Raw genomic sequence first — 26,163 nt, 5'->3', positions numbered from 1 at the left:
AATAGAAAAAGGATTAAGGAATTATTGTGAAACTATCACATCAGTTAATGTTTTATATGTCCATATGGATAGTGCAGAAATCTTTACCTATAATTTCAGAAGAATTCTGTACTAACAACAAATAAGAACCTGCATTTTGAACACTGGATGTGACTGTTGGCATTTTGAAGGACTGGAAGAAATGCTTTTACAGAATGAACTGTTTATGTAACAGTAATGACAAACATGATGGAAGCATAGGCTGTCTCCTGTTCTGCAGACAATAGCTGGAAGCATAAAACTTGCAGAGAGGTGGGTGTTAAGAATAAAATACAAAATAAAATACAATGTAGAGCTGATTTGTACATATGTGTATACATACACACACTCACCCAGTACAGACAGGTTTGCAACTCACACAGGTTGAGTCAGAAGCTAGTTATGCAAGTGTTAATGGTATGATGTCTTAAATGGCATGATGTTTCATTTAAGTCCTATCCAACCAGAAATCCATCCTAGAGAAGAAAAGCAACTGATGTCTTAATTCATTTTACTGAATACTGATGATTTATGACTGAACTCAGGTCAATGCCACACTACTGAATGTTTGTTCTATTATAGGGATTAAAAAACCCACAAGCAATTTTACTAGGACTGAAAGACATGAACTGGCAGTTCTCTGCCAGTGAAATCTCCAGACAGAAAAATGGGAACAGTTTCATCTCATCCTGCAGAGAATAAAACCAATTGTTTTTATGATAAGCAGGATTACTAATGGGAGAGACACTATCTTGAATCCAAACGCATGAATGAAGACTTTCAGCTCTCTTCAGTCCAAGACAGCCAAATAATTGCTTCTGTTTGGCATTAGAAGAGCATTTTCTCACAAACTCTTCGCCTCTGAGACAGTTCTGTGGTTCCCAAAGGAAGGCAGCAGAGACCATTTTTTGTCAAATCAGCTGCAAGACTGTTTCAGATGAGCAAGTGCAAAGGGACACATAAAGGCAACCTGTAAAATGGTGACTTAAGGAGTCTCAAATATTCTGGCAACCAACTCCAGCCCTCAGAATGTGTCTGCTGTGATCTGATGAGCAAAGTGTTTCAAAAGCCCTTCAAAGAGATAGCAAAGAACAGCCAAAGTAATCCTGGTACACAGAGAGGAAGGTTCTGACTCAGGAACCTTATTTCATTTTACCTCCATCTGCTTTAGTTAGCATCAGTGTAGAAAGAAGCATCTTTTCTGTCCTACCTCTTCACTGGTTGCCTGTAAAGGTCTGTAAATCTTAGCTTCTCTCTCCAAAGAAAAGGAAAACTAGAATGCAACACAAGTACAATTTAGGAATCTGAATCTCCAAGCACTGCCCTTCTAAACAGCTTGTACTTGTGACTACCAATTAATGGGGATTTTTTTAAAGTCATGTGAATCTGTTTTTAAAGAAGCACAGGACAGCTACTGACTCACAAACTTGAACACAACAAAAACCATAGAGTGGCCCTGGTAAATATGTATATTCATGATTAATCAACACGGACTAAACGACTTTGGAAACGGGTGATCTCACAGCATGCTTTCTTTATCTATCTGAAAGCCAATTGTACAGAGAAATTTTATTTCTGGAGAAAAAAAAATCAGAATATAAACCAAAAGTATCAGCAAGAAATCAGCAGAATGCAAAACATTATTTTTAAACAGACAAAATTGCATGAAACATTAAGTTGTTCTGAATTTTAATTTTACGTATTTTTCAGAAGACACTCCTGACAGAAATGTAGATCTTAAAATGTTAATATGGAAAGACTACAGACAAAATTTTACACACATGAAATGTTAATTTCATAAGTTGACACCAATAGCAAGTAACTGTTCAGAAGGCACAGAAGGGAATTTTAAAAGACAGTTAAGTGAGGCAAATAAAAAGCAGTTGCAAGAGCTGTTTCCTGACCACTTTTTGCAATGCGGTGAATCACATCTATGCATTACATTACACAGTGAGCGTGTGACTACATAAAATCTACTTCTACAATCTTTATCTCATGCTGTTTTACCTCCCTTTTCATCTGCACTAACTGGAAACATCTAAGAGGGTCCAAGTATCCCATGTTACAATCTGCACTTTCAGGATAGAGGCAAAGCATAAAGGAAATGGAGAGTACATGCAGTTAGAGGATATTACACCAAGGCAAAATCTCTCTTGCCTTGAATTGCTGTGATGCAAATATCCACATTATGAACATTCAGACAAAAATTTAACAAGAATTTATATTGTTTGAATATGCTAAAAGTATTTTAAAAATCTGGGGAACATATAATTTTTAAAATTAAGTTTATAATATGGTTAAAATGTCCACGTGTCCATCACATCATAAAATCTGAACGCCTGTATGAATACCAGGCAAGTAAAGTATGCTACAGCAATTTTTTAAGTCTCTGACATTGCTGCTTTTATGAAATACCTATCTTTGATACAAAAACATTCACAATAAGCTGGTCGGTCCCTTAGAAATAGAAAATTAATCCTGGAAACAAGGTTATGATGATGACTGAATTATTTTCATCAGAGTGTAATGGTATGTAACCAAGCAGATGAATTAGCCTATTTCAAGTCAACTAAAACACTTTATTTCCCTGTAAGGGATGCAGTAACAGATCACACAGTCCCTATGGACTCCCATGCAAATGTACCTGGAGAATATCACCTTATAGTCTTCCTGAGATATTTTCTATTTAACTACTCCTTACTGAATACCATGACCATACTATAGCTGCCTTTATGCAAACCTAATTAAAATAATAAAAAACTGCAGATTATATATATTAAAAGATATAAAAGATATAAAAAATGTGAACAATTATGAACAGGTGACAAGATATATACGGAAATGGTTTGCTATGAAAATCATGGCAGATGCTCTAACTGGTACCACAACACAGCTAATACAGACAAAAAAGTGTTAATTTTGAGCAGTTTTGGTTTTAAACATACTATAAAAACTAAAATAGTAAATAAAAAATAGTAAAAAATAGTAAATAAAAGGCTGTTGCTTTCATTTTGAATTTCTAATCTTCTCTGTGGAGTCTTTTTCACAGTTTATGAACTCAAATGTCTCAGTTAGCAGCCAAAGCTGCTCCCTTCCCCCCCTCCCCCATCAGCAGCCTGCTTAGTCTCCTGTGGAGAGACTGTGGATACTTCCCCAAGGCATAACCACACTCAAAATTTCTTGCAGCTCTGAAGTTATACTTTCAATTACCTTCTATTTTATTGTTGAATACTTCCTTTAGCACTTCTTCAGTGGGACAATATAACCAGACAGTACAACAGACTGAGACAGCAGAAGGAAAAACAGACAGTAATGAACTGACAGCACCTCCCGGCACCACTGGCTGCAGGATAAGGTAGAGAATTCAGTAGTTAAGTTAAGCCCAGGAAGAAGAATGTGAGGAAGATAATTTTAAGGTTTGGGTTTATTTCTCATTATGCTACTCTGATTTGACTGGTAATAAATTAAACTAATTTCCCCAAATTGAGTCTGTTTTGCCCACGACAGAAGCTGGTGAGGGATCTCTCCCTGGCCTTATCTCAGCCCACGAACCTTCTGTTATATTTTTTCTCCCCTGTCCAGCTGAGGAGGGGAGTGATAGAGCAGCTCTGGTGGGTACATGGTGTCCAGCCAGGGTCAGCCCACCTCACAGCTGTGGTGAAAGCCCTAACTTTATGAGCACTTATAAAGTAATTACCTTCTGTGCAGCAAGATGGAGAGCAGTTCTTCGGCTGCGATCAGCTCTGTTAACATCAGCTCCAGCCTTCAGCAACGCCTCTGCACAGTCCAGCCTGTCAGCCAGCACACAGTACATAAGGGGAGTTCTTCCAAACTGGTCCTCTTTGTCTTTCAGCTCAGAGTTTCCTAAAAAAAAACCCAAAACAAAGTGCCCACTTAAACCAGTGAAGTATATTAGTATCTAGCTAAAAGCAGTACTTTTTTATTAAAAAGTCATTATAATATGAACAGCAGGTATCTCATTATAATATGACTGGGGTAAACAAAAAATGGAATATGTAATAAATGCAGAGTCATTACATTTTATCCTACTTTTACTGACAGTTACAGAATATTTCAACATATATTTACAGAAAAAAAGCACATTCAGAAAACATTAGGTCCATGAATACACCTACCATCAGTAACATTCTGCAGTGGCATAACTAAATAATTCTCAAATAGTTACACAGATCTCAGCTGCAGAGATTAGTTTAAAAATATCAACAGCACAGAAACCAAATAGACCTCCTGAAACCTGTAAACACTGTAACTAAAACAAACTTTGAAGCCTACTCACAGTATTGTTTATTTTAAAAGCATAAATGTCAATATTACATCAATACCATTATTTACTTCAGGATGCCTTACAATATGGAAACTACTAAAATATTTCTCAAGCTTGATTGAATTGATAAGGTTAGTAAAGCAGTAATCTGAGATCCTATTCAAAAAAAGTCAAAACACTATTCTTATTCACAGTCTAAAACCCTCCAAACACAGCAGTTTCACCATAAAGTTTCATATTTCCATGATGTCACCACATAAAGGCAAGCACCTTTGACTTCATGGGTATCAACTACCCCACACATCCAGATTGTTCAGATCTCCAATAGAGCAACATAATCTACAATTACCGAAGGAACATTGACTTTTACAGGCAAGTTAGTTTTGCTTTTTAATTATTCCTTTGTCTGCATGACTGTTGATGCTTCAGAAGCACTCCAGCAGAGGCATGCTGCTTCTTTACAGTCTTTGCTCTCCCCCAACATTTTTTACTTATCTACATATCCAGTAATTTTATTCTTAATTATAATTTCTATTGATTCACCCAGAAGAAGAATCAAGCAGATTAAATATGAATCAAGGGGAATATCAAGAATTAAAATTCATTCCCTCCCAATCAAGCCACTTACAAAAAACACTGTCAAGCAGAATACTGCTAGTCAGATAAATCATTTACTCACTCAGTTGATTTTTTTAGTTCCTTTAAAACTATAGAGTGAGTACCATGTCAATCACATGATTCACTCTGTAACACTTTTTCTTTTTGCCTGGAAAGTGTGATTTGCATCGAGAAAAGTTTTCTTGCTCTGCAAAAAAAAAGTTTAAGAACATTTTCAAACTCCTCTGTGATGCAGATATAAAAAAAGTCTTTTTAGTCTTCACCTGTGGCCTTCTCTTCTCTGACTGCCACTTCACCTTGATAACCCATTGTTTTCAGAACTAACTTTTGTGTCGCTAGCAATTTACTAAAAACCAAAACAACAAACAAACCCCCAAAGAACCCCACAAGAAATTGTCTACCGACCCACACCTAGCTTTCTCAGGAACAGGTTGGTTTTTGAACATCTTTTTGCATTATAATACCTTCACACTGCTGTTTAGCCTGCTCCTCCACATATCTTGTTGTCCCAAGCATGATTTAACATGTCACTGCTCCCAACCAACAAGCCAGATTCTCTAATTAATTAAGTACAGTCAGGTGCTCCTCCAATATCAGCTCAACATGGTCACTTAGACATCACAAAACCACATTTCACTGCTAAGTCTTAACATAACCTCAGGAGTATCTTAAATTGCTTGAAGCTGATGGAACTTGAACACTCAAATATATTAAGAGAAATACATGAACATTCATTTCTCCCAATAAGACACAAGCACATGGGCTTATGCTCAGATAACACTGGTTCCTAAATCAGCGGTGTCCAAAACTATCACCTTTCTCTCAAATTTTAGTTCTCTTTCTGTCACAGAATATTAGAGGATATATATAAATAAGATTTAGAGATTAACTACAAGCAAAAATGGACTAATGCTCAAGTGCAGCATAACTAAGTACAGCAACAGATATCTATGTTCATTTTCAGTTCTCAAAAAGTGATGTAGCTGATGACAAGGAGTTTCCATGACTGCACACAGTCTGAGGGAGAAATGAGCAAGAGATTCAAAATTGGATGCCAGTAATTTTCCTGAAGCTCCTGTTTTTTAAGGTAAAGAAACTATCTTCAGCCAGCAGTAGGTTTTCTCCTGTTGTTTACCAGAGCTCTGTAGGGCCCTGGTAATTAATCATTATTCTAAGAATGGTTAATATCCTGTGAGTATTCACTAAAAGGCTGTTTTTGGGCTCAGGCTAAGAGAAAGAACAAGGGCTAGGAGCTATTATATCACCATCAGGTGCTAAGGGGAGACTAAACTGATCAAAGTCTCTATCCACAACGCCTTGTGAACTTCACAGCTGCAGCAAATGACTACTTTCTGCAATCAAGAAAGCACAGGTAGCCTTCAAAACATTCACATATTATCATACCTAAAATGTGCTTTGGCAAAAATAATTCTCTTCACGTACCTGCCTAATAAAGAAATTTCTTTAGATCCCTCCCCTTTTAGAATCAGAGTCCTCAGCCCACCAGAATATGCATTCCATAAGCTTATTGGCAACAGAGGTCATAAACACTACAGAATACAGGGCCCAAGTCCAAAATTTAACTCTCATAGCTGTACTTCATCACTTCCTCACATTCTATGCAAGCAGTCATATCACACTCCTAACATTTCTATGCACTTTTTCAAACCAGAAGAGGAGAAAGGGCAGAAAGAGGGTGTGAATTCTTCCTAACTATTAAAAGACAGACCATGTCTTGTCACTTGCAAGAATCTTGCCTGCTGCAATACCTGAGATTTATTCTACATCCTACAATGCAGAATAGGCAAGAGAGAAGTAGAGAGGAGGATCAAACAGAGCACAACTGTATATTTGTAACCCATAGTTTAGTTAAAATTTACAATGAAACATCACATCAGAGATTTAGAGGCATTTGAATGCAAGCAATGCATGATAAGGGTTTTAGAATGAGGAGTTGGACTGAACAGACACTTCAATATAATGACTATGGTAATCATTATTATGTTCTTTTAAACAATTAAAACAATTAGATGCCTCTTCCCAAAGCATAAAATGGAAAACACAAAATTAACTTTTGCTCGCTTTTTTCCTTGGATCAAAATCATAGAGATGGATTTTTAACACTGAAGAACTGTTAATTAAAGACATATTCAGTGTCATAAAATACACAGAAAAGAAAACACTGTAAGCATTCCCAAAAGCCCATGAATGTACAATTCTAAAACAAGGTGATACAGTACAGGACAACCCACACCATGTAAACAATGAGCACACTTCTATTAGAACACTGGTTACACAATTAACGTTTGGCATGTACTTTATGGTATTTAACCCATAGGCTTTTTAGAAAGTCCTACGAAAAAGCATTAGCAGTGGTTAACATACAGAGATACTTTGTTACAAGCCCCTTATCTCTATATAAATTTTCTACTTACCTTTGATTCTGTCTGTGCCTTTTTCTGGCACAGGGTGTCAAAAGGAACGCAATATCCAGAACACACTGTATTATTTCAAACACCTGCTCCTTCAAAACTCATCCATACTTTAATTACATGCAAATAAAGCACCTATGTTTGCATACAGGCACACATGCTCCACCAAGCTATGGATGGTAGAAGGAAAAATCACAAAAGAGATTTGAAGGGCTGCTCTAAGAGACTGCTTGGCCAGCCTCTATGCCCCTCCTATGTTAGTAACTGAACAGGGAAAGCACATAAGAGGAAAGTAATAATGAATATAATGAATTTAGAGGCTAAAAGGTCCTACCTGAAAGGAGGAGAAAGTCAAGACTTTCCATTGCCACATCCACAGCTAGCTATGTATCCAAGATGCAAAGCCTGGCTGTATTAGAAAGGTGCTGTTAAGCAAGCCAGCACACATAACGCTGGAGCACTGTCCTGAATTAGCTGCTGCTGCTGAGAGCAGTCATGAAATTCAGTGAACAGCACCAATTGCTCAATTCACTTCTGGCATCAAGTTATATTTTCAACAGTGACTGGTAAACAGCTAAAAATATTACTCTAATGCATTCTTCTTCTGCTAGGCAATACGTGAAGTTTTGGTTTGTTGGTTTGGTTTTTTTTTCAGTTTGGTCCAGTTCTGGCAAAAGTAAGGTCTGTGTCATATCCTGAAAAGGCAGAAAAGCCAGATTTTGCTAGTATAGCAAAAGCTACAAGGATTGTGCAGTTTTCTCTCCCATGCAGTAGTAAAACAGCATTTTTATCTTGTTGCTGCATGACCATTACTAAAAGAAGATCAATACCTTTATCTAGCTCTAATAGCTGTTTTGTGGTATATTTGACAAGATCTACCAGCAACAAAACATAATTTTTCCTTTGTGTTTTCAAAAATGTCTTTTGGCTCTGAGATTAACAAAACCACAATGAAGTTAGCAAAAACTCTTGGTTGCTTCTTCAGGATTTGAGAGCCCAGACTTTTTTTTCACCTCCACATTCAGGCAGAAGGGATTTTTAGAAACCCAGGTATTTAAAGCTACTTTGTAGTTGAATGTCACAGATTCCTAGAAGTATCTCCATATCATCTGCTGTATATAAAATGTTTTTAAAAAGAGCAAACAGACAGCAATAAGTGCAAACAGTATATGTTTGAACCACCATATGACAAAATAAAGTTGAAGGCCCAACAAAAAAGAACTATTTCAACAAGTGCAGCTTCTATAAAGTCAGTTCCCTCAAAGTGTTCCTGTTGGATTCAAATCAGTTCTAGTTACATCTTGAGAAAACTGGATACACTTTGTAAAGAAGAGCCCCTTACTGCTTTCTGTACAGCTTGGACAACAGATCCATACAGGTCTTCACCTTGCCTTCAACACAGGTCAGCAGCAGATACATAAAGAAACCTGACTGCTGGTTTCATGCTATTACCATTAAATCCTTCACACACATTAAAACTGACATAAGTGACATAAATACAGACTGTGCTTCTTACTATTTCAGTCTTTCAACACTTGCTAAGCTCCGGGAATAGGATTTTCCAAAAAATGCTGAGATAATAGAATTCCTCATTATCATTTGGAATTGCATTTAATCAGAAGCTCTGAAAAATCCAAGTCTTCACCTATCATATGGCAGCCTTCCAAATATATGCAAGACTGGTTTTGGAACATAGAATATATACTGCTTTTGAAAACTATTAACCTGGAATGCCATATCATTCCTGAAGAGCAAGGGAAGGCAAAATCCTGAGCTTTTTAATAGTTGGGAATGTTGTTTTTTTTTTACTTCAGATTCAATAGGACTAGACTCTCTCATTACCTTTAATTCTTGAGAAACATTGCCAGTCTGTTAGAATCAAAGTAGCAAATAAGGCTGCCTCATTTTGTTCACAAATACTACACAGTGACAAGACCTCAGAAACTACAATAAGCTATCTGTAAAAACACATTTATCAAATTTCCCAAAAAGCAATTTAAAAAATTAGCATATGCAACCAAAGTATTTCAGCATGAAGTACTTCTCCAGAACTTCAAATTCCCTGAAAGGGGTTTTATCACTTACCAATTTTCTATTTTATTTCATAAAGAAGTACCAATCAAAGGCAACAGGTAGTAAAAAGAAAAATTAGGTATATTTTCAGGGCAACATTTATTCTAGAAGCACATATAATCAAGAAATCTTAAAGATCAGACCTGCAAGTCAAAACCAAAAAGCTCCAGTTCCAAAGTAATCCAAATGCATGTACAATGAAAACATTTACCTGCTATTAGCTTTTGGAGGGTACTCTTATCTCCATTAACAGCAGCAGCATGCACTTCAGATGCTAACGAGGAACCACTGAAGAGGCAGTTTGCTGAAATATTCATACTCTTTCAAGGTACTACTATAGGTCAGATCTGTGCCACCAACATTCTTTGTAGAAATTCAGTTCTAGAAAAAAACCCAAAACCATATTAATAAAACAGAATTATTTTCATACTGAGTCATTGCCATTATTCAAACAATGCTAAAGAGAATAAACGTCTGTTAAAAGCAGAAGAGAGAAAACATGGGGTTTATTTGTGAATTATTCTACCTCTAGCCAAAATTCACCAGAAAGAAGCCTGCATTAAGAAACATATACCTATATCCTGTAGTTTCATTGCCATAAACACAAATTTCAGTTCATAGGCTTTGCAGAACTCTGTATAGTGTTTCTCTACAAAACAGACTGATCTTCAGAGTGTTGACATGCATGCTTTAACCCAGTAACCAATAAAGTTTGTTATCAAGTATCAACTTACTATAGTCATGTAGTATAGAATCTCAGAATATCCTGAACTGGAATGGACACCCTGGGACCACTGAAGTCTAGCTCCTAGCACTGCACTGAACATCCCCAAGAGTCACACCATGTGCCCAAACACTTCTTGAACATTAACAGGCTGATGCTGTGACCACTTCCCTGGGGAGTTGTTCAGTTCATTGGTTGGGCACTGAGGGTTACAGTGAATGGAGTGACATAAGATGGGGGACCTGTCAGTGGTGGGGCTCTGCAGGGCTCCATCCTCGGCCCTGGGATTTTCAGTATCTTCATTACTGACTTGGATGTGTGACTGGAAGGGATACTAAGCAAGACCCCTGGCCAGCCAAGCCAGCCTTCTACCTCATGTGCTTGACTTCTGACATTTTGGAATTGCCAGCTCCTTTGAAGTTGGTGCTTAAGAAGTGACCAGCACTTAAGAAGTCACCCAGCACGTTCAAGAGCATTTTCTCAGGGGTTCTTACAATCTAGTTCCTCCATTTTATTCACATTTTACCTCTCAACAAATAAACTAAAATGTAAGAAATCCAGGGGCAGCAAATTTGACAAATACCAAAAAACTTAGTGAAGCACCAGAAACATCCCAATAACATCAACAATCATTTTTCCATAAAACTGACTCCATACAGAAGAGAATTAATAATGAAAGATGTTCACAGTTTCCAGATGAAAGCAACAGTTAATTCAGCATAAAGCGCTTGTAATCATACAGGTGAGAGAAGCAACCCATTATCTCTACAGTAATTCTTAGAAAAGTGTCATGATTCCATTGAATGGGCTAATTCTGCATCAGAGAAGTTCTGAAATATTAAGAGGGACTAGAAAAGGAAAAATTGTAAAATTCCTCAGGCATTTTTCTCTTGTATATAACAAACAGAACTGCTGTCTGGAAGGCTAGCTTGATCCTCATTAACAAAAAAATGAGACATTTAGTCAATAAAAATCAACAAATAAATAAAAGATCTGTTTATAAAATGCTCCATAATTGGCATTATCTGTAATATGCATCATATTACCACAATCAAGCAAATAATTCACTTTTCTTCTTTAAGCTAACACACAGAAAACTATTAGCCTTCTCAAGACAAAATGAAGGGACACTCACATGGACACCGAGGCCTCTTCAAGGTTTGTGAAATTTCATACCAAACTATGATATGTCTACTTTGCATTACGGAGACAGCAAGAATTACACCATTTTTCTATTCAGCAAAACATGAGGTTGTTAAAATTTAAACGTGATAGCACAATGATGCTATCAAATTTTATTGATACAGTTTCCAAGTGAGACTGAGCTTTGAAAAAATATCAAAGATTTTTCAAATGTGAGTTAGTGCACTAGATGTTCGTTCTACAGATCAAAGAGCACAAGTTCTTAAGGTAGTCATAGCAGAACTGATAAAAGTCAAGTTTCAATTTCAGACTAGAAAAAAAAACATGCCTTGTATATATATCTATGTGTGTGAGAGTGTTTGCTGCTCAGGAAACTGACAGGCCACAAGATTTTTGCAGGGTCACACAAAGTCTGAGCCTGTCAGGCTGTCTTTGAAACCAAGCCAGTCTTGACTTGAAAAAGGCTGATGTAAAGGATTTTCTTTTAAATCCACACCCAGTCTCCCTCCCTGCACTCGTGTGCACACTGGAAAAGTGACAAAAGCAAAGCGCGGCTTCCTGTGATCTTTTTGAGACGGCTCTGAAAGGTCTCAGAGCACGTAGGTATTCTGCAAGGTCTAAAGTTTCACTGGAAGAGGGCGAAGCCCTGAATTTCGGGTGCTCTTCACTTTTAGCATTTACAGCCGAGGAAGCGGCAGAAAGCGCCAATGTGCTGAGGCGCCAAGGGATGAACACCAGCGATGACGTTCCACCCGAGCTGAAGTTTCCCGACCCTCCCAGCAGCCGCTCTGCCCCGTCACACGCAGGCTTCCAAGCAGAAAGTTTCCTCCCAAACTCCCAGGACACGAAGACCACAAGGCGGACAGTGCCCAAACGCCCCTTGTCCCGTTCCCCAGAGCCAAGCGCGTGTGCCCAGTCCCGGCGGCTGAGGGTGCAAAGGGATCCGAAGGAAGCGCGGACAGCCGCTGTGGGCTGGCAGGGAGCGATCCCGAGCGGAAGAGAGCGCGGTGCCACGGGACACCCGCGCCACAAGGCGGGAAGGGTTAACCCTGCCTCGCCCAGGCCGCGGGAGCGCCTCCCTCTCCCCAGCCTTCCCTCCCTTCTCCCCTGCCCGACACAGCAGCTGCGCCCCGTAACTCACCTCCACCCCGCCCTTCCCCTCATCGCGCCGCCGCCGCCTCCAGGCGCCGCCCCGCAGACAGCCCCGGTGCGCTCTGGGATCCACGCCTCCTCCCTCTTTCTCTCCCTCTCTCCTTTCCTTTTCTCTCCTCCCTGCCCTCCCCTTCCCGGAACTACGGTTCCCGGCGTGCCCCGGGAGCGCGCGGCGGAGCGCGGGGCCCCGCGGTGGAACTTGCCCGGGTGTTTCCTGGCGACGGGGGAAGTGGAGGAGCCGCCGCCGCGGAGAGTGGGAGCCGCGCTTCTCCCCTCCCCGCTCCCGGCCGCCCGATCTACCATGAGACCCGCCATCTTCCCGCTCCTGCCTGACCCTGGCTGCCTCCTGCTCCTCCTGGTAAAAGCCGCCGGCTCCCCGCTGCCTTTGCCTTCCCTTCCCCGCGCCGGCTCGGGCAGGGCGGCGCTGCGGTGGCCGGCGGGCCCCGCTCGGGGCTCTTCCCTCGCTCCCCTCCCCCGCCCAGCAGGTGCCGGCGGCCGGGAAGGAGGGAGGGCGGCCGGGCAGGAGGGAGCGGGGCCCGGCGGTGTGGCTGAGGCCGATAGGCTGCGCGCACGGGGTGGGGCCGCGCCGGGCCCGGGCCCGGGGCAGCGGCCGGCCGGGCGGTGCGGCCTCGCCCCGGCTCCTCGGGAGCTGGAGCCGGCGGGAGCGGCCGTGACGGGCCCCCCCTGCAGCCCCCCGAGGGGAGGCTGTGCTGGGTGGGGGGCGGCCGCTTCTGCCGGGCAGCCAGCGCCAGGGCGGGAGGACACGGTCCTGAGCTGCGCCGGGGGAGGTGTGGGTGGGACGTGAGGGGGAATCTCTGTACGGCGAGGGTGGTTCGACACTGGAATGGGCTGCCCACGGAGTGGTGGAGCCGCTGTCCCCGGAGATGTGCAGGAAATGACTGCATGTGGCACTTAGTGCCGTGCTCTAGTTGACACGGTGGTGCTGGGTCATAGGTTGAACTCGATTGTCTCAGAGGCCCTTTGCAGCCTCATTGATTCTGTGATCTTTAGTTGTCAGACTACAGCATTTTTTTCAAGTTTTTTTTAGGCTGGCATTACATGCATGACCTAAGCCACCTTCCGGCTTTGCCAGTACACAAATGCAATCACTGATGTGTGTGTTTTGTGGAGATAAGTTGCCTGTGCTATAGTTCTCTATTTTTTTTTTATTTTTTTTTTTTTTTTAGAACAAACCAGGCTGGTGTGGTGATTCTTACTTTTCCAGAGATTGGGTCCAGATTCTGGACCTTTCATAACATATGTGACTTGCAGAACTAAGGGGGATTTGTGTGAATAAATTTTAATAGGGTTTTTCTCTTAAAATACTAAGGATTTGAATCAATCTCTTTTAAACATTTGGGAGAATAAAATGAGCCATAAAATTAAAGAATAATTGAAGGTAATGGCAGATAGAACTCTAGAAGTCCAAAGAGGAGTACAGAGTAATATAGCTGCTAATGAATAGATGAACTGCTTAGGAATGTGAGAACACGTCCATAATGAACAATACATTATCCATCATTATCCCTTTGAAATGTGCACTTCTACCTGGGTAAGCTCTGGTTGAAGTATTATGAACTTGCTGTCATTTCAGGGTTAGAAAACACATGTGATTGGTAGGGTTTGAAAAACACATTTGAAATGTTTATATAAGATGGCAATAGCATGCAAAAATACTGTATGAGAGACTGAAGTGAGGAGCCTCGTGCTTTTCAGCCACATCTGTGTATTAAAACAATATTGCTTATGTGCTAGATTGGTTTTCACTATTATCTTAAATGCAGACCAATGAGCAAAACCAAGGAGCATTTAAAGCTTAAGGACACAATGGAATGTGTCCATTAAATAGACAACTACAAATTTGAAGAAGTGGGCACAAGTTAGTGAGTTTTTCTTTCTTCATGGCACAGTTGATCAATGCAAATTAAATATGCATCAATAAGAATTATGTTTGCCAACAAAAAAGAAACCCAGCAGGAAATAACTATAATCTGCGACTTGTCTATATTTTGCCTGCTGTTTCTTTGTGTATGAGTCATTTAAACCAATTTCTAATGTGATTTAAAAGAACTCTATACATAAAACTTTAAGAAGAATACAGTTCGGAGTTGTTTTTTTTAAAAAAAACAATTAAATGTAATGTTATCTGTGTAATTATTCAGTGTCATTGTATCAGCCATGGCCCTGTGTTGTAAGATGCCTAGTTAAATGAATCAAGCCAATGAATCATTCCTTTTAGTAGATTTGTTGAGAGTTTTGGAAGAGTTGTTCTGAGCAGTCTGGGGAGGGGACCCGCTTTCTTTAGAGGGGCTGAAAAAGTTTGTAAAAGTGTGTTGTTTGTTTTCTTGTATATTCAGTGTCCCTGATAAGGTGTATCAAATTAGCTTTAAAGTTCTGGTAACTTTGTTTTTCTTGTTACCAGTTGCCATGAATACTTAAGACCAGCAATGCTACTTGGACTTCTGCTTCACATCTAAAGGATTTGCCACCTAACATAGGCTCTTGGAGCACAGCATATTTGTGGATAAGTGAATTTGTTCGTGTCAGTGGTTCATAGGGCAGAATACACAATGATATGTAGCTGTGAAAACAGCTTACTAAGCTGGTCTTGCTTAGTAGTTGCAATGAAATTATCAGGAGTTTTCTTTTCCAGACTTTTGGATAAGCATATTTCTTTTCCAGATGGGAATTGAATATGCTGCAAAAAAGAAGAAAAGTTACAATGTCAAATCAAAAGAAGTTCTCTTGTCTAAAGTTTGACAGATCACTACAGTTGTGGAGTGTCTCATGCTAATGTTCTTCTTCCCTGGTCTCACTGAATTTTGGGTTGACACGAGAGAGATTGCAGTGCAAAGGGGATACCTACAGTCCCAGAACAACTCTTTGCCCTTCCAACTTTTCAGCATTGTACTGGGCTGATGGGAGCTGAAAATAAACTGGAGAGGGGACAGGGGAGGTACAGGCTGGCACGACCTCTGCCTCAAGGGCTGAGTGAAGGGATGAGCAGTACATGGCACAGGCTGCAGGGGGGTCTTGGAGAGTGAGATGTTTCTGCCTTGTCGGCAGAACTGGGCAGGACTGATCTTTAAGATGAATCCAAGACAGTGGAATAAATGCTGATGGGAGAGTGGCTCATCACATTCTCCCCTAAGGCAAGGTGTGGCTCTTTGGATTTGCTCTATCCACTCATTCTGTATGCGTGCCTGTTCTCCCAGTCAGGTATACGTTGCCTTTAAAGAAAATTCTAGAATAAGACAGTGTTGCACATGTTTCTCCTGCTTGTGTTTGAGAGGCCCTTGTATTGCTCAGTGCTTCCCTGGGAGGCTCATGCACAGTGCTCCTGAGCAAATGCTGTGACTGGAGGAAACCACCAACGGATAGTGAGGGAAACAAAGAGGGAAGTTCCTAACTGGAAAAAATACTGTAGAGTAGTATTTTCATTTCTTATTTTACTGCCACTGCCTTTTGTGTCTTGATAATACACCAAGTACCCAAATAATGAAATAATGAAAGTAAAATAAAATAAAAGGTGTCTTTTAACTCAGTGTTGAAAGTGTAGTAGGTTGCCCAAAGAGAAGCTGAACTCTGTAAATTTTATGTCTAGAGTGTTTATCTGTGCATTTGCCTCTTTCTGTGTTTGTAATAGAAAACTAATTTTGTAATTGAGACTGCTACTCAAAATACTATATTCTGAATGTGAGCATGAGATAAATTGTAACTGTAGGCAAAATTTAGACCACTGAGCGTTAGACAATGAAATGGATGGCCTTCAAGAGCAGCACAGGTCTTCTGAGTTGTCCATCATCTGCCATGATTTCTAAACAATGAAGTAATAGACAACTGAGGATCATTCCTCTTTGGAGAAGGGAAGCAGGGGAGTCTTGAAGTTGTGAAGACAACTTGTATTCTTCATGGTATGCCATATGATGGACAAGTTTCCTGTTTGGGGTGTTTAGGAGGGAAGAGAGAAGAAACTGAACTGTTTCTTGGAACAGAAGACTCAAACAATGCTGGAAAATATCTAAATGAGTTATTGACAGTAAGATCTTAGAGATTCTGTTGCTGTGGCTGTGATGATATACTCCTTAGTATTTCTTTTGATATTCTTAGTGTTTGCCTCCATAATCTGTTCTGATTTTTGTTTGGTTGGGGTTTTTTTTTGGTTTTTTTGGCAGGACAGCTTTCTTGAGCAAGTGATTGGTCCTTACATTGCTTTCTCAATAGAGCAGAAATACCACATTTCATATGTTTCAATCAAATCAATTTCATTTTAAAGACTTAAGGGTTATATGCTGCTATTCAGGAGAACCAATTTTTCACCTTGCAGACTCTTTTTTAAGCTTCACTTGTATAGCTTCCAGATACTTTGTTTACTTAAGGGGAGGGAATTGTCTCATGCATAAGTGTACAAATATACTGTAAATTTTGTACCAGACCTTCTTCAAAACCTCTTCAGCAGAGTCTGGAGCTACATTCAAAAGCAAGTGCTTTAATAGCACTTTAAGTGGGTTTGGATGCATTAGCAATAACTTGTTCGTTATTCCCGCCGCCCCATTTGAGAGTGAATTCTCTGGTAGGAGGAAACACAGAACCTTTGGGGATGTAAGCAGAAGCAATACAGGGTGTAGAGATCAGAGCCTAAGGGATATTTTCTTCCAAAACTCCAACCTGGAGAAATAGAAGAGAAGAGGTGTGTTATAGAGAATTAAGAAAGGAAGTGAGATCCAATTTCCATTTGGGAGTTCTGCCTTTACCCTTCTTACCCTGACATGTCTTCCTTCATCAGGAGCATCGGTAGAAACACATGCAATTTTCTTTTCCAGAACTGTTAGTAATGTCAAGTGCTTACATGGTCTAATTTTAAAAAGTTCATAGATAAGATTTTAGATGTTTGAATAGCTTTAATTTTATTTTCAAATTCACTGTCTCTCTGGTATTTCTTTTTACATTGTTAAGAGTTGTTCTGCAAAGTTACTGCTATACTATAACACTAACTCAGAGTGGTTTTTTTCAGTGCTGGTTGAGGATGCTATGTTTTTCCAAAACAGCTGTAGCACTGTTTCCACATTTAATCATGCTTTGGTAAAAGTGCCTTACAAAAAGCAGAAAGGCATATTGGAAAAGAATTCCATCACTTTTCCTATTTTTATATATGTTACTACTGAGAAGCTGACTACCCTGATAATATACCCTTTATAGCTAAGAGCCGTTCATGCCATTAAAACATGTGCAAAGCTCCAGTACTGTGTCTTCCAGATAAGCACCTGTGACTTGGAGCTGCTTCTAAGAGTGAACCAAACCTGGAAGCTCCTTCACATGCGTGCACATAAACCTTTAATTGTAGTGATCCACAAGATCTGCTCTTTGGGTGGCTGATAGGACATAAATGTTGTCCACTACAGTGGCACTAAGCAAAATGCAAAGTGCAGTGCTCTGTGCCTTAAACCATATAGTGGTTGGAATGGTGAAAGCATTGAGGACAGAACATGGTTAACTAAAGGCAGGTCTCTGGGCATACTTTCAGCAAATAACTGGTAATCATATATGCAGTGCAAGTAAATCTCCTTTTCATCTGCTCTTATTATGTTAAATGTTCTAGGTTTCTTCCCTCCCTTGTTTCTTCACTTATGTCTGCCTATAGCAAGAACACTTTGATAGAGGGGAGTATTGAGAGCCTCACTATGTTTACTTGATAAGATCAAGTTGTAGAGTTCTGGTTTTTTGATTGTCATTGGGAGTTTGATCATTTAAATTTTAAAGGACTTCTTAAAGTCATCTGGTATTACTCCATGCTCAGTGCAATATTAACTTGGATGGAATTGCTCAGGTTTTTTTCCAGTTGTCTTATATAATTCCGAGGATGGAGGTTCTGCAACTTCTCTGGTCACCTGTTTTGGTGTTGAATCAAAACTTTGTTGCAAGTTTTCTATCTGGAGGTGTGGATTGTGTAAATTGTCTCTTGTCCTATCACTGCATCTTTAGGAAGAGTCTGGCTCTGCCTTCTGTAACCTCTGATTAGGTTGCTGGTAGCAGCAGTAATAACTTTTCCTTAAGGTGAACAAATGCAGCTGTCTCAGGCTCTTCTTGTATACCCTGACTTCAGTCACTACTCACCTTCATAGCCATCTGCTGGGCTTCACTTCCATATGTTAATGTCTTTTACAGATGGCCCCAAAGCTGGGCAGAATCCTTCAGATGTGTTCACATGAGTGCCAGATGAAAGGAAGGAATCACTTTCCATGGTCTGCTGGCTACACTTTTGCTAACACAGCCCGGTGTGTGATTGTCTCTGCTGCAAGGTCATGCTGCTGACTCCTGTTCAACTTGCTCTCCAAGACCTTTTCTGCAAAGCTGTTTTCCATCTGGTTGGCTCCCAGCCTGTATGGGGTTGTTCCAACAGAGATACAGGGCTTTGCCTTTGTGGAACTTTGCAAGGTTTCTGTCAGGCCACTTCTCCAGACATTTGAGGTATCTCTGAAAGGCAGATATTCCCTCTAGCTTACAAAGCATTTCACCCAGTTCCTGTATCCTCGGGGAGTTGCTGAGAAGGCACTCTGTTCCATCTTTCTGGTCATTACTACAGACAAAGCTTACACCCAGTATTGGCCTGGAGAAACTTCCTTAGAGGCCACTTGGACATGGTGTCTTTGGTTTCAGCCCTTTGAGCTCAGCAGTTCAGCTGCAGTGTCACTCACTTTACAGTTCATGCGTCACTTACTCAGTTCATGCATCAACAGTTTAGGTCTAAGGATCCTTTGAGGTGCTGTTAGAAGGCAAACAATGTCCAGTAGTACTCTTTCCTTGTTCACAGAGCTAAATGTCTTGCAACAGCAAACAGATTGATTTTACTTATTCCAAATATATGCTGGATGGATGTGGCTTCTGGAAAAAAAATTGTTTCTGTAATTCTCCTAGTGACCCATTTGGTCTGATTCTGTGGCTCTGTGGATGTCCCAGCTGCTGAAGAGCTTTCTAACTTGGTCTTCTGCTCATGTGGGTAATGCTTCTTTTCCCTGGAATCTGCTATGGGCTCAGACCTCATCAGTATAAAAACAGCCAAAGACAGCACTGAGTATCTAAGCCTTTTCTGTGTACTTTGTCTCTATGGCCCCTGCTAGCTGAGCAGCAGGCCTACAATTTTCTTATTCTTCCTGTCTTCCTTTTGTTGCCAGTGTACCTTAACATCCCTCTCTCAACTCCAGCTGAGCTTGGACTGCTGCCAGTTCAAGCAGTGTTTCTCTCTTCCTACAAAGTATTTTTCTTACCTCTACCTTCTGTCTGCTCAGTCTTTTTTTTTTTTTTATTTTTAAACTCATCCAGAAATTCTGTGTTAACCCGTACCAGTCTTCTGCCATACCAGCTCTCTGCCCAGTGGAGTGGTTTTGAGCTCTGAAGAGGTTCTTCTTGAAGGTCAGCAGGCCTTGTGGACCCTTTTGGCTTTCAGAGCTGTGTTTCATGAGTGAACTGAATTAAGACCCAAGTGCCTTTAGGTCTTGTTGCTTTTATTCAGTGGTCCTGTGAGGTACATATTTTTAGATAAAAAGTAAATATCATAGTAGATTATAGATGGGATTTACTGTGAGCCCCAGTCATATATGTAAAAGTTGCACTAGCAATGGCAGTGAAATGAAACACTGGAGGTCCGAAGTCTTGTTTTTTGGAAGATGCAAGTTTCCACATTTTATGTGTTGGAGTGTTCCAGCTGCTTTGCTTTGGGACCAAAATGACGGATATGTTAATTAAGAGAGAGATTCCCGGTATATTGCTTGCTGCATTGTTTCAAAGCAAGATACTTCTCTGTGGCTTAGATTTCTTTAATGACTGACACTTTGTATCCTAAATGATGTTTACAAAACCGGAACCTACCTGAGCAGAGCATAGAGCTCTAGAAATAGAGTGTAGTAAATGACCTGGTTCCTTGGCGTGTTTTCTTTGCAGCCAGCCTGTCTTCTGTCTTGTTTGGCATCATGATTCTTGCCTGTTTCTTGTGTGTTTCATTGAGGTGCATCCAAAAAAATATGAATGTCTCTGTAAGGATTTTTTTGGTTTTATTTTCATAGATTTGTGAAAAGGAGAGAAGAAGAGCAGTCTAATCCCTGTTGTAAAATAACTGGCAGTAAAGCTTGTATTTTATCTCCAACTGGATTCGTGTGGCAATTGGGCATAAACACAGAGAGAACTTGTTCATTAGGAACTCTGCAAGGAAGTATTTTGAAAGGCAACGAATAGGTGCCTGTTCCAATGGTCTGGAAAAAGCAAACAACAGCTGTGATAGTGTTTTGCTGTTTCCCATAGCTGTCGTGATTATGAAGTGATGATATAATTAACTTTCTCAAAAGCTGCACAAAGGAAAAGCTTTTCAGTGATGTATCCATATTTGTAATTCCAAGAAAAGCTTTTTGTTCCTTTAGTCAGTCTATCACTCCTGACTCTCATAACTTACTGAAATCCCCTTTTTTTTTAACTCTTGCTAGAAAAACTTAGCTCCTAGATTCTTTGCCAGTCATAAAACTTATGAATTTTCATAAACATGTGTATGAAAAAACCTTTTTCCATTTTTTCCTTCTCCCTGTTGAGTCAATTCACTTGGGATTTTGGACAAAATAACTGAAAGACAAATTGGTTGCTTCACAAAGGTAATTACAATTACAGTATGTGGTGCAGGGGGTGAATGGTTAGGGCTTCTTTCCTACTAATGATCCGTTAATTAGTGAAGGGAGCTCAGCAGTGTTCGGCCTCTTAGGAGTTACCTTTGAATGGCATTTAAATCGGCTTTGGTTAAAAAGGTATAATTGTAGTGGGAGAGACCTTTATAGAACTTTTTTCTGTCAACATAGGCCAGCAGAATTTGCTAAACCAATGCAAATGTCGACATATAATTGGTGTTATATAGATAATAAATATTTTAAAATAAACCAATAAATAGCTGTGATACCTAGCTGAGGATTTTGGTAGCAGCAGCCTTCCATGTTGAGAGCAGTAAGGTTGCTATGTGAAGCTGGTTGATTGCAGAGCCAGGGTGTCTGAAACTTGCTCCAAGTTCAAGCACTGCACCATGTTAGTGTGTTCATACTATTTTTAGGACCAATCTGGAGTACTTGCTTGGATGTTTTTGTCGGAGTCAGCTTGAAGCTGGCAGGTTTAATATTCCTTGAAGAGAGGTAGACCATTCTCTGTATGATTTTCTTTTGTGCATTTCAAAATATCTGTGGCATGTGTCCTGTCTTCTGCATTATTTATTCTTCTGCTGTCCAGAGTGATCAGGATAAATTGACTGCATATGTGCAGGACCTTTGCAGCTGTTTAGGGCAGAAGGAAAATAGGTCTTACACAGTCTGAAATTAGCCTCTCATTCTTCAAGGTACATGCTGCTGTGGTCCCAAAGGTGAATTTTTCTCTTCAGGTTCAGGCAGCAGTGCTTTAATCAGAGCTCTTCCCTAGAAGATAGTCAATGAATTAATTTGTAAAAGCGTATCTTTTTTTTTTTTTTTTTCGGCCTTCTCATATGAATTGGGAGATTTTTCCAGTGCCAACTTCTCAATTAGAATGCAGCTGTGGAGTAGTATTTCTGTTACACAGAATCACTGCTTATTTGGAAAGATCTTATCCATTATCTACTCACATGTAATTTTAAGGTAGCAAATAATAAATGCTAGCCTAAAAATTGTTTGCTAGAGACAAGCTAATGGATGTCCCAAGAGCTTTAATATGCTATGATTGACAGTTTGCATGTGTAGAGTAGAAGTTTGCGAAGTGTGCATCATAGTTATGCCTGGAATGAAGAAAATAAAGTAACCAAAGTAATGTAAGTTTAGATAATATTTTAAGTGGATTTATTCTAAAGTTTGGAGTTCTGATGTTAAGGGAATGATAAACAGAAAGCATCAAAATGCCTTTGTATTTTAGAAAGGTTGCAATTTTAAAATTCTGAGGTGTTCCTCATTTTCATTTTTCAGAAAAAGAGGGAGGAGCAACAACACCAGACTGAATCTCAGTTTTCATGTATGGGCAAGCACTTCATACACTACAAATGGCTGTATCACAAATTACTGTGGCTGTCTTTTGATAGTTGTACAGACAAAACCTTAGCCTCCTGCTGCAGTATTAGAAGGTAATTTGAGGAAGAATGGCATCAAGGAAAAACAAAATCTGTAGCACAAGGAGAGTCATAGTGATACTGGAAGTATTAGTGCTGAAAGCTCTAAATATGAGGTAGTTACATGTGGGTTCATTGTGGGGGAGATTGCAGAGCTTAGCATGACTATGTAATTGTAAAAGTGGAAGAGGGTCAGAATTTAACTTGAGCTGCTAATTGCCACAGTATCAGCCATATGTTTGCTGCTCTGCTCTGGTGTTTAGTTCTAACCATCATCCCTTCAGCATCAAATAAGCATGAGCTGAATCACGATGGCTGTGATTCTGTGCTTTCGAAAGGATTTTGTTTTTCAGGAGTTCAAACAGGTAGCTGCACTAAGGGAAATGGTACAATTTAAATAGTGTTATTGGAGACTGGCTTGTCCACTTGTCTTCCTTTATGTTCTCTTTAGAGTGCAAGTTAAACCAATATATTTTGCATCCCTTTGGATGGATTAGGTGAGGAAAATGACAAGCTGTATTTTTTGTTTAAGTATTTTTTTTGTCTATTTGTTGCTTTTACTAATTTTTTTCTCCTTAATCCAATGCCTCAGCTGCAGTGAGCAGTGTTGGTCCACTGTGAGTATTTCTCTCATGAAGGGCTAGTTGCTGTGTGTTTATGGTAGTCCTTATATTGGCATTTGAGCAGTTGGTTTCAGTAATTCAGCTGAAGGGTAAAACTGAATAAGTTTGTCTTTGCTTAAAGTTCCTACCTTTCTTGATAAGGCAAAGTTCCAGAGAAGGAGTAAAAATGTATTCAGTATTGCAACTAGTTAATAAAAAGTTAAGCAGCTACAAGTGAGTAGGTGTTGAAGTTATAATTTCTTTTAAAAAGAAGTTGGTTTTGTCTTATTGAAGAATAAGCTTAATATGTAGTAAAATTTGTCAAAATAGGAATTTGTTGGAAATTGTTTAAATTGTTAAAGTTTAAAAAATTTTAAAGTGTTTATTTTTAAAGGAGTAGAATGTGAGTAGGCAGCAAGGATAGAAAATTCAGTTATGCACTAATATATTAATTCCTTCAAATTATTCCAAGGTAGTAAACATTCATGTGACATAAATACAGTTTGTTATGGAAGCACTACATGTACTTTTGGTTTCTTCCTCTAAGATTATACTTTAAAGAAGATTCTGAATTCCATGGCCACTGCTCCCACGGAAAGACATAATAGTTTTTGTTTCATTTTAATATGCTTTTTCATCACCAGTCCAAGAATGAACAAAACATAAATATATTTGTTTTATTTGAAAAATATAAAAGCTAATTTCTTGTTCTGCAATGGCCCTGTGTAAAAACTACAATAAAGAGCACAGGAAAGCCTGTAGATTATAATGAATAACAGGGTAGCGTGTTGCTTTTTGAGGAATGGATTTTATTAAAAGTACACAGTCTCCAAGGTTTAAACTGTCTACAACAAATTTTTTGGTAGTAGGTTTTACATTTAATAGCTGTGGCCAAAATAGAGAACAAGGCCTTTTTCCTTGACTTAGTGAAAAGGGGCAGCAAACTATTTTGCTGTGCTTAGCCTTACCAAAGTCTTGACAAGACTGAGCTGCCCTTTATTTTATATTGCTGGATCATGCTTTAACAAGTTGAGGACCTTGAGGGTGCTGGCTTTCATACAGAGCAACAGCTGCTTAATTTGTGCTAATCATTTTGGCGATTGCATTTGTATTTTATGTGCATTACTCCTTCTTGAAAGTGTATCCTTGTGTTGTTGCCAAATAATCAGAGCAGTTGGCAAAATGGAAAAGAAAGAGTTATTGGAACATGAGGTGTTTTTTCCTAAAAAGCTGCACAAATGTGACCTTTCTTTTTCAGGGGAATTCTAGCTGCTCGTTTAAGAGAAGCAGCTTGGTAAATAAAATATCTAAAGATTCAGAGTTTTCATTAGTTTCCTGGGGAGCTGAATTCGTAGCTTTAAATCTTTGAAACAGGCTTTAAGGTAGATTCCAAGTTGGGAAGATGTGGAGAATTCTGAACATTATTCACAAATTAATACAGATGTTCAGACATCTGTTTACATCTTTTGAAGGTCTATGGACTGTGTTCTGTCTATGTGGATGTATAAGGCAAGGAAGCCAATGGATTATAACCCTGACTGGAGATCGCTCTTTTCCTTAAAGGCCAAGAGAAATAACTGAAAGTTATGAATAATTCAACTGGAAATAAATTACAAGTCTTATCTCTGTGACATTTTTTTAGACACACCTCATGTCATTTTTTGAGCCCTTATTTAAACATTTCTATAGAAGACCGTGATCCATAGGTTTGTGCCCAGAGACATGATTCTGATACTAATAGCTTTGTGGGAAAAAATGCAATGCATTGGGCTGCATGTTATGGTAATGGTGTTCAATTCTCATCTCTGCAATGGACTTTTTGAATGAACATCTTGTGTCTTCTAATGATAGCTCACAAACTGTTGAGAGGTTAGCTTACCCATTTTTCTGGAAATCCTTGGTGCTGTGGTATCAGGCCATTGAGAGATCTCTGCAACTATGAACTATTCCCAGTCAAATGGGACAATCCTTCAACTCCTTTGCTTGTGTGTTAAGTTTGGTTTTAGGAACCATTAGCTGCAAGTTCTTTTTCCTGATTTGGCATGTCAAATCAATATAATTTGGATTTTCAAGATAGCATTATAAATTGTGAATTTTTCTGTTTCCAATATTTTAATTTGAAAATAAGCTTTTCAATATTAATAAGATAGGCACCTGCACCAAATATTCCTTCCACACACTTAAAATGGGAGTGGACAACAAGATATGTGGAGGATGAAAAATTGAGTGACTTCTTTTTATCTCTACTTAGCTCTGTGCAGTTACAGCACTGTTTGGCTAAAACAGCATAAAAGTGAACTGTCTATGAAGGCTGAAGAAGTCAGTTTACTTTTCTAATTAAATATTATCCTTATTTCTGTTTAGTTAGATTTTTTCCTCTGTTCTCCTGAACATTAGTAACTGCAGTCAATAAATCTTTTTTAAGCAGTTTCTTTTGAGCATATTAAATTTTCCTGACTAAATTTAAGATAACAGTGAAAAATTAAAAGAAAATTATTTTTGTTACCCATTTAAAAATTGCTCTGAATACTGGACTATAATTGAGAAGGGGTCGTTAGTTAATGTTTTGAACTAATAGATCTTTGTCTCATAGGCTTATAATGAAAGCAGCTTACATTACCAGTAAAAACCCTGCATATTCATCACAGATGGCTGCAGTCAGTCTAAGTTATGAAAATGTTTGGGCAAGTCTAGAATCAAGTGGTGACAACTAAGAGTTGAACTCCCCTCACTGAGAGGGTGAATAATGTTCTTTTTTCATTTTCTCTCAGCATTCACTATTTACTGTTACCTCTCTCTGCTCTGAACTTTGTGGTTCATTATGGGGCTTCTGGGAATGCCGCCAGCAAGATGTTCCTGATTGATGGTTCTGAAGCCAAAATTCAGGGGCTCTTACAACGTCTTGTCAGCTTTGGCATTGCTGTCTTCTGGGATTTCTTTCAATTTGTGTCATCCTACAGCAGGCTGTAAACCTGTCTGCTTCCTGTTGTCCAGGAGTCTAATGCAGACCTCAGAGCAGC

General features: G+C 39.4%; 2 protein-coding genes across 2 annotated transcripts in view; one reads left to right on the top strand and one right to left on the bottom strand.

Moving 5' to 3' along the window:
• The window catches only part of INVS (inversin), an 81,069-nt gene extending 68,474 nt beyond the window's left edge, over nt 1–12,595 (bottom strand). Inside the window, exons 1-3 of the mRNA XM_056484820.1 lie at nt 12,435–12,595; nt 9,638–9,807; nt 3,716–3,882 (exon numbers count right to left, since the gene is read on the bottom strand). Coding sequence (XP_056340795.1) covers nt 3,716–3,882; nt 9,638–9,743 — 273 coding nt within the window. The 5' untranslated portion in view covers nt 9,744–9,807; nt 12,435–12,595. The remainder of the gene's footprint in view (nt 1–3,715; nt 3,883–9,637; nt 9,808–12,434) is intronic.
• Nucleotides 12,006–26,163, top strand: part of ERP44 (endoplasmic reticulum protein 44) — a 47,513-nt gene continuing 33,355 nt past the window's right edge. Inside the window, exon 1 of the mRNA XM_056484826.1 lies at nt 12,006–12,803. Within this exon, the coding sequence (XP_056340801.1) occupies nt 12,021–12,803 (783 nt within the window). The 5' untranslated portion in view covers nt 12,006–12,020. The remainder of the gene's footprint in view (nt 12,804–26,163) is intronic.

This window comes from Oenanthe melanoleuca, chromosome 2, assembly GCF_029582105.1.
Source record: "Oenanthe melanoleuca isolate GR-GAL-2019-014 chromosome 2, OMel1.0, whole genome shotgun sequence".
Lineage (NCBI taxonomy): Eukaryota > Metazoa > Chordata > Aves > Passeriformes > Muscicapidae > Oenanthe > Oenanthe melanoleuca.
Note: the sequence above shows the minus strand (reverse complement) of the source record. Positions and strands in the feature narration are given on the sequence as shown.